General features: G+C 41.9%; 1 protein-coding gene across 1 annotated transcript; it reads right to left on the reverse strand.

The window, feature by feature from the left end:
* Positions 1-413: 413 nt before the first annotated feature.
* LOC111975312 (C2 calcium-dependent domain-containing protein 4C-like) lies at positions 414-5,803 on the reverse strand. Its single transcript, XM_024003522.2, has 2 exons — positions 5,644-5,803; positions 414-1,771 (listed from the first exon to the last, which is right to left on the reverse strand). The coding sequence occupies exon 2, from the start codon at positions 1,723-1,725 to the stop codon at positions 499-501; it is 1,227 nt and encodes a 408-aa protein (XP_023859290.1). The 5' UTR covers positions 1,726-1,771; positions 5,644-5,803; the 3' UTR covers positions 414-498.
* Positions 5,804-8,994: the final 3,191 nt, after the last annotated feature.

The following is an 8,994-nucleotide window of genomic DNA, read 5'->3' on the forward strand; positions in this document are numbered from 1 at the left end:
TGATCTCTATCCTCCAGGTTTGGGACATTGTGGTCACATCACAGATTGGCCCTCCCTCCAGGTGGTACTGTAGATGGCAACAACAATCAGGATATAGTAGACCCACTGATACATAAAGGTGTTGTAGTGCTGAACTGAATAAACACTGAATCGTCTGAGGATGAGTCACATTAAGTTACAACTATGCAACATAAAACGTTGAGATCAAGAGAGTACAAAAAGTGAGTCAATCAAATGTGCGGGTGTCTTTTGACCTGTGCCATATTTGATTGTCCACCACATGATCTGGAGGTTGGGCTGTGCAGGGCTGCAGGCTCAGGGAACAGAAGGTTGAGGAGGTGACCATCTAAGAGACGAGCTGCTAGACCTTTCAGACAGTTCTCTGTGGGGCACCAAGGAAACATCAATCCCAATTATATCTCTTCCATGCATGCACTTTATCATTCATAGTCTCATTCAGTGTCAGTCAAAGTTCTGTTCTGTATCTCCAGAACAAATCTAGAGGTCATGGATCAGCTTCTCCAGAGGGATCTCTCTCTCCCCGAGCAGAAAGTCTCTCTTCAGGCTGGTGCCCTTATTCACCACCTTGATCTTCACTGCCAGGTTCTTCACCTGCACTGAGGTCACAGAGTCAAAGAAGAAGTCCTCATTGAACACAGGATTCCGGCTGTTCTTGATGATAGTGCTCCTCTGTTTCTGCAGCTTGCCAGGGTTCAGGTACAGCGACACGCAGCAGTTGATGCTCTTGATGTCGTACACCTTGTCATATAGCTCTTCGGCAGCCAGAACACGGATGCGCAGGCGGGCTGTGCCGGCATCGTAGTCGGCGCTTAGCCTCACCCTGCCGCCATTCTGCAGGTTAATGGTGTGCTCACGGTCCGACGGCCCACTGCCGTGGAGGGAAGGGGAGTGGAGACGCCGCGGCACGTTGGGACTGGGCTCGGCCGAGCTGCACTCGTCTGTGGATAAGGAGCTGTGGCGGGCAAACTTGCTCTTGGCCTTCACCACCTTGGCCTGCGTCTCATGTGTGAAGATCTTGAGCAGCGAGGCAGAGCGGGAGAGCAGCGGGGAGCTGAAGGGAGAGGACTCAGCCGAGGAACAGGTGTCACTCTCCCCTCCACTAAAGTAGCGGTACGGGTTGTGAGAGGCGGGGTTGAGGTGGTTGCCCTCGCTGACGCTGCTCTTCCCCTTCCGCTGGCAGTTGGGGGAGGTCAGAGGGCTGGTCTGGTCACAGTGGAACAGCGACTCCTTGCGGCGGGTGTGGGGGCTCTCCATCAGAGTGGCAAAACCATAGGAGGTCTGGGTCTTGGGGACGTAGGGCAGTGACATAGCAGTCTGAGACTGAGGGTCAGCATTGGTGTCCCCTGCCACCACATCATCAGCGGTCTCTATCTGGATGATGTGACGGTTTGCTGCCCTCAGCAGGTTCTTGGTGTCCCCAGCCAGCTTGACGACCAGACGAGGACTTTGAGGACTGCTGATTTTCTTACTGCCAATGGTCTGCTCAGAGGCCGAGAGCCAAAGGCCTTCCTTGGGCTTGACGACGTCCAGGGTCTCAGGCTCTGGGGGACAGGAGACCAGCTTGGGGGGAATAAAGAAGTCAGGGATCTTATCAGGGGTGAGAACATTGCTGTAGGCTGGAGTATTGCCCTCCTTGTCCCCATTCTCCCCCCTCCGGAGTACAGTGGTTTCTACCGACCCACGGATCTTGTCCAGAACCCACATGGTCCCACTGGGCTTCAGCAAGTGAGATACGGGGGTGTTTCTCTGTCTGCAGGCAAAAGCACAAACAAGGCAGCAGTTATTGGTGTGAAATATATTTATTAATACACTGAGAAAATCACATTGTAGCTGTTACTATATCTGTGCCAGAAATGGTTAACTGAATCTAAAAACTAGAAAAACAAATAAATGGACCCCAATGTGTCAAGTTTATATTTAATCAATAGGGACCGATGGGGTGTGATATATGGCCAGTAAACACCTGAGGTGCCTTATTGCTATTATAAAATGGTTAGCAACATAATTGGAGTAGTAAAAATAATTGTTTTGTAATACCTGTGGTATACCACGGCTTTCAACCAAATCAGCATTCAGGGTTCGAACCACCCAGTTTATAATTATTTAGGATAGAGATGTTGAATAAATAAATAATTTGTGCAGCCTAAATAAGAGGTACATAGGACATGACTGATTTACAAAGGCTAAGAAAACACTATTATTGTACATTTACTCATACAGTACATTCTATGTTGCAGTAAGTAACCTATACTATGCCAACATGTTGCACAGCAAATTACTCCTGTGGAATAATAAAGTCTACATTAGTCAAAATAACAAATGAAGCCTAGATTACGTTTATTTATCTTTTTTGTTAAGGTTTCATTTGGTTCTTTTAAAAATATGACGCCAAAATAAACACTTTAGCACATCACTGAGATCCACTTCAACAGCCATAGGAAATTCTATTATATTTCTTCTGTTAAATTCCTTAGTCAAAAAATCCTTAAGGATTAGTAATTTTCCCAATAAAATCCTATTTTGTGTCACCTCTATCAGAATCCTATTGCACTACTTTTTCCTATTGGGAATCAAAATCATTCCTATTGGATTTTGTGTCACCTCTATCTATCATTATCATATTGGAATCCTATTGGACAATTTTTTTCCTATTGGAAATCAAAAGTAATCCTATAGGTTTTTGATAAATCTTTTAGGATTTTGTCATCATAATCATAATCCTATTATAATTTTTTCTTAATTGAACCCATTAAATGATATAGTTTGTTGTAATTTGTTCCAGTACAATATAACATTAATTACAACAATTTCGTTGTTTGGAAACAACAATTCTATATTCATTTCGGTTTCATTCATCACCACAATATAGGAGCGATCCAAGGCTGCAAGTTCATTTTCAGTATGACCACCAGTACAGTTCACCTTTTTCAACAAAGTTCTACTGTGTTACAGTTCATATAAGAAAATCAGTCAATTGAAATAAATAAATTAGACCCTAATTCACATGATTGGGCAGGGGCGCAGCTATGGGTGGGCCTGGGAGGGCATAGGCCCACCCACTTGGGAGCCAGGCCCAGCATATCAGAATGAGTTTTCACCCACAAAAGGGCTTTATTACAGACAGAAATACACCTCAGTTTCATCAGCTGTCCGGGTGGCTGGTCTCAGACAATCCCGCAGGTGAAGAAGCCGGATGTGGAGGTCCTGGGCTGGCATGGTTACATGTGGTCTGCGATTGTGAGGTTGGTTGGACGTACTGCCAAATTCTCTAAAACGACGTTGGAGGTGGCTTATGGTAGAGAAATAAACAAATTCTCTGGCAGCCGCTCTGGTGCACATTCCTGCAGTCAGCATGCCAATTGGGAAAGGGAGATACCTAGTCAGTTGTCCAACAATGTATTCAACTGAAATGTGTCTACCGTATTTAACCCAACCCCTCTGAATCAGAGAGGTGCGGGGGCTGCCTTAATCGACATCCACGTCTTCGGTGCCCGAGGAACAGTGGGTTAACTGCCTTGCTCAGGGGCAGAACGAATGATTTTTACCTTGTTAGCTCGGGGATTCGATCCAGTGCTCTTGGCCCAACGCTCTAACCACTAGGCTACCTGCCGCCCCAATTGCACGTTCCCTCATCTGTGGCATTGTGTTGTGTGACAAAACTGCACATTTTAGAGTGGCCTTTTATTGTCCCCCAGCATAAGGTGCACCTGTGTAATGATCATGATATGCTCACTAACAGGTATCAAAACAAATTTGTGCCCAAAATTTGAGAGAAATAAGCTTTCTGTGTGTATGGAACATTTCTGGGATCTCTTATTTCAGCCCATGAAACATGGGACCAACACTTAACATGTTGCGCTTATATTTTTGTTCAGTATATATTTTCCTCTTAGAATGTACACCATCTTTACATAGCTAAATAAAACAATTAGTACAGTAACACAAAGATACGAGCATTTCTTTCATTTAATATATAATAGTCAGGGTTTCACTTGGGGAGCTCCCGAGTGGTGCAGCGGGACTCCCTCCCTCCCAGGGTTGTACCTTGCCTTCCCCACCTGCCCCTCCATCCCCCCAAGAGCCGCAACCCCCCGCTCCCTCCCCATCCTCCCTATTGCCCTCCTGGATGTATCTACCAGTGCGCAGCTAGTGAACTCTTGGCACACCTGAAATAGGTCATATTTTTTTAAACCAATACCTATGTCACATTATATCAAATTGTTAATCTAGCTCTATGCTGTTTGGCTGTAATGTCAAATAGCACACCTTTTTGACACAAATGTAAACAACCTTGCAAACAATCACAGTAGGTTTCATATCTATTGTTGTTGCAGTTAATGTGTGACGCAGATGCTTACTCCCTTGGAACTTGGGGAAACAAGTGCACGAGATAGCGGTTCCCCAATATAGGATCATCATCTCAAGTGGCAATATTGGCTGTTTATGAAGTTATTATAGTTCACGTGTCCACCTTCATAGGTAATTACATTTAAGTAATTTAGCAGAGCGACTAGGGCACATAAACAGATTTTTCACCTAGTCGGCTCGGGGATTCAAACCAGCGAGCCTTCGGTTACTGGCCCAACGATCTAACCACTAGGCTCCCGTCTTAATTGTCTAATACATTTGGAGGGTGGGTGCGCCATATGTTAAGCAGCCAAGTTAACAATAGTGTATAGCCAAGTTGAGGATAATTCCTGTAGAATGTAATGAAAATATCTATACAATTCCCATCAACAAAATGAATAGGATTCCAATACAAGGGTCCAATTAGAATCCAATAGAAAAATCCTATCAGATTTCGGAACCAGTGTTATTCGACTTCTATATGATTCTATCCTATATGATGTTATATACACGAATCTAATAGAAAATTCCTATCAATGTCCTGGAGTCTGGTGTAGCGGTCTAAACTCCGGACGACATTTCCCCCCTCAGCGACAGAGGTTTGAGCCCCGCATCGGCCGACTGTCTGTGCCCTTAATAACCACTTCGATATCAGTCTGCCTATCTGTCCTGTCAAAAAATATTACATTTAAATAACTCAGCTCTCCTTTAAAATATATATATTTTTTAAATATATCAGATTTTGAAACCAGTCCTATAGGATTATATCCTACACAATCATATAAAATCATATAGGGTAGGTTCCAAAATCTGTTTTTCCTTTTGGATTATAATATACATATATTTTTTAGGATAGGATCTTTTGACTAGGGTTGTTGAATTGTGTGGTCAGTTCATATTGATAAGAGATGGACGATACAGACAAAATGCTAGCCGGTCTAGTTTGTGATGAATTTGCACAATCTTGAATTGATAATAACTTTGCCTTTAAAGAGAATGAAGACGGATCTCCGTTGATTTTAGAAAAACTTGGTGTAGCCTACCATCGTAAGAACGTCAATTTATTATATAAGGAATCAATAATGTAGAAGTGTATATTAGCCTAGTATTAGCCTATCATAAAATAAAGTGCAACAAGTGCAAATAAGAAGTTCGCAGACTATACCGTTGGCGTAGCCTATGCTCTCCCGTGCCAGAATATATTTAATTACTCACCCTTGAGTGAGACAAATATACCATTTTAGATACCTGTTGAATTCAGTTTAATACACTTACTGAAGACGTGGAGGCTGCTTTTGTCGACTTGATTCTTCCGCAACAGGTGTTTTCTCCCGCCTCCTCTGGATCTCACACTGTTTGCAGAACTAGGCTGGCTGGCTGGCTGGCTGGCTGGCTGTGGCTGGCTGCTCTGCACCCCAGAGACCAGAGATGGACTTGCGCTTCTTGAGCGACTATGATGCATTTTATACACTCTCCCGGCGGCGATGTTGGGAGCCGACCAATAAGAGAAAACTATTATATCCTAGTCTAGAGAGCCAGTGACAACATTCTATTAGGCTGAACCGCGGCGCACTGGTCTATGGCCAGTGACGTGAACGGGCAAGTGCTGAGGAGTAGTTTTGTATGTAATAAAGCCCTTTTGTGGGGGTAAAACTAATTCTGATTGGCTGGGTCTACACCCTCCAAGGCCCACCAATGACTGCACCCCTGCCCAGTCATATGAAATCCATAGGTTAGGGCCTAATGCATTTATTTCAGTTGACTTATGTCCTTATATAAACTGTAACTCAGTAAAATAGTTGAAATTGTTGCATGTTGCATTTATATTTTTGTTCAATAGCTTGTACTAATTTCCAGCATCAGTCAAAACTACAGGCTTTGAAATAAAAAATATGACATACTGGTAAAAAATATATAGATTATAAGAGAGAATAAAGCAGAATAACATAAAATAGTTCACATGTGGTTACAATCCTACAATCCATTCTGCCACCTCTGGTCTCTTTGCCCTCCGATCCCTGTGGGAGGGCAGCTCCTGCTCTGCCCTGCTCAAAGCTCTTCTCTGTCCTGACACCCCAATTGTGGAACCACCTTCATCCTGAAACCAAGACAGTTCCTGCTCAACTTCCAAAAACCCTACATCTTCAAAGAGTATCTTAAATAATTCTAACCCTAACCCACCCACAGTGTTAAATGTAACTTTCTTAGTAATTATATGTGACCCACTGAAATAGTGTTAAACTAACACTTTTCAAAGTGTTGTTAAACTAACACCCCAAAAATGTTGGGTCCTTAACTCTGTGGGTGTTACATATTCTGATTTAAATTAAAACGTTATTACAGCTGATGTAAGTGTTAGGGAATTTACACCTGTAGTAACTCGTTTGGGGTGTTGTTTTAACACTGTAGGGTGTAAAGCCTTATTTCCATATTTATTTCCCAGGGTGCCTGTCAAGTTAATTTTGGAGGTACCACCCATGACTGTGTTTGCTAGTGACAGAGAGATGGTTGTTGCATTCAATAGTTTTCACTCATGTAGCCTATTATAAAAAGGTAATTATTTATTTTAACAATACATCACTTTTTTACAATATAATACTTTGACATCCTAGTTTTACCGTAACATGGTAAGTAGTCTGATACTTTTGCAATTTTTATTAGGATCCCCATTAGCTAATGCCGTAACACTAGCTAATCTTCCTGGGGTCCAGATCCTCCTGGTTTGTAGGCCACGTCAGCAAGTCATATTACACTGGCTTGCAAAGTGTTATATAGTACCTATTGGATTCGAGCCAGAGTTAGGATATCCACAAACTGGAACCTTTAATCACCTGCAATCCGCAGTTAGAATAACTGCCAAGGTTAGGAAGATTAATGAATGTGACTACCTAAACCATCTCAATAACGGGTGAAATATGTCCAACCACTTACAGATTGGATTAGTTCAGAAAAAATGTATGTTATTTATCTTTGTGTAGCACAAGATCAATGAATCAATCAATGTGCATGCAGAAACAGATATTAAAACAAACCATTCTAAAAAGCAACCTGCAACAAAGCATATTGGGAAATATGATAATGAGGCCCCTCCCAAATTAACTCAACACAGTGGAGTAACAACACCACCACCGAGGTTAACACTTAATTTATTCAACTGGTGGTGTCAATTTCAAGCCTACTGGTGTTAACCACATGAGAATCAACACTCAGATATAACACTCACAACACTTTTTACCTCAACACCGAGATTTGAGCACCCATTCCGCAGGTTTTTTTCCGACTGTTCGTGTAAACATTTTTTCTTGAGGCAAGTCGAATTTCGGTAGCTGAATTCTACACCTTTTCGTTGATTATTACTCAACAGTCCTACTCTTTGTAGTACGCCTAGTAGTCATTCAATGAGAGACTAGTTTTCATGCACATTTTTTTCTCTTGAGAAATACTGTACTGAACATCTTAGTTAGACGTAAAATGATGCAATCAAGACCTACTTGAAAAAAACGTGAAAATTAATTCCAGATTTCTTGATCTTAGATTGCTTCGGGCGATTTTGAGGAAGTGTATACTGGCTGTTGTTGTTGTTACGGTGTCTCAGAAGAGACAAACAGTCAAATTGTCACTTTTTTCTTGTTTTTCAAGCAAAGGTCTTTTAAAGGAGTTATCAAGGCACATACATTTGCGTCGCCTAGCCAAGTTCTGCTAGGAGCAAACCAAACCTAGTATACAGGTGCCTTTACTTGAATGTCCAGCAACCCAAAGGTTGCGTGTTCAAATCTCATCACTGACAACTTTAGCTATTTCGCAACTTTGCAACTAAATATTACGTTTTAGCTCATTTGCAACTACTTACCATGTTAGCTAACCCTTCCCTAACCTTAACCCCTAATCCTAGCCCAGCTAATGTTAGCCACAAAAACTGGAATTCATAACCTATCATAAGTATTGCAAATTCGTAACATTTTATATGAATTCCATTTTGTAACATCATACAAATTGTAATTTGTAACATATCATACAAAATGGATGATAGACATCTACAAAGTAATAGATAACATACGAAATGTAACATATTATACTAAATGGAGGGAGACAGATTTACATTTACAATGTTATGTCTACCCCTGAGTCCAGGTTGTTCAGAAAATGTTTGGTTTTACCTTTTCTATTGCATTTTTCACTTTGGCCAATCACTATAGTTCTCAGTTCTTTTCTGAAAAAGCAGGCCTCACAACTTTCAGAAGTGCCACTGTAGTCCATGAACTGTGTTGTGAAAACACAATGAACATGTAAATCGGCATCTCATTGATTCCCCCAAAATATAATTGGTGCTTCTATTCTTCATTACACGTTTGTGAGAGGTATAGCCAGACACACAGACAACGATGGAAAACTGCAGGCACCTCATTGCTCCTGGGGCAGACAATGCCCTTTTCTGTCAGACACCTAATAGAATTGGGAGCTGACACACAAACAGGATGCCCAAGAGTAAAAGAACACTTGGATTAGACTTTAATTAGAATTGTCAGTCTCTTTAACCATAACACACTTGACACTTTAACAGAGACACTGAAGAGACAGACAGAACTTAAGAAGGCTGTAGGAAAGTAAACTGGCTTTATGACATTC

Source organism: Salvelinus sp. IW2-2015, linkage group LG16 (assembly GCF_002910315.2).
Source record: "Salvelinus sp. IW2-2015 linkage group LG16, ASM291031v2, whole genome shotgun sequence".
Lineage (NCBI taxonomy): Eukaryota > Metazoa > Chordata > Actinopteri > Salmoniformes > Salmonidae > Salvelinus > Salvelinus sp. IW2-2015.

Bases quoted from the DNA above. Each gene is read 5' to 3' on its own strand.
- LOC111975312 (XM_024003522.2), bottom strand. From the start codon at position 1,725: ATGTGGGTTCTGGACAAGATCCGTGGGTCGGTAGAAACCACTGTACTC.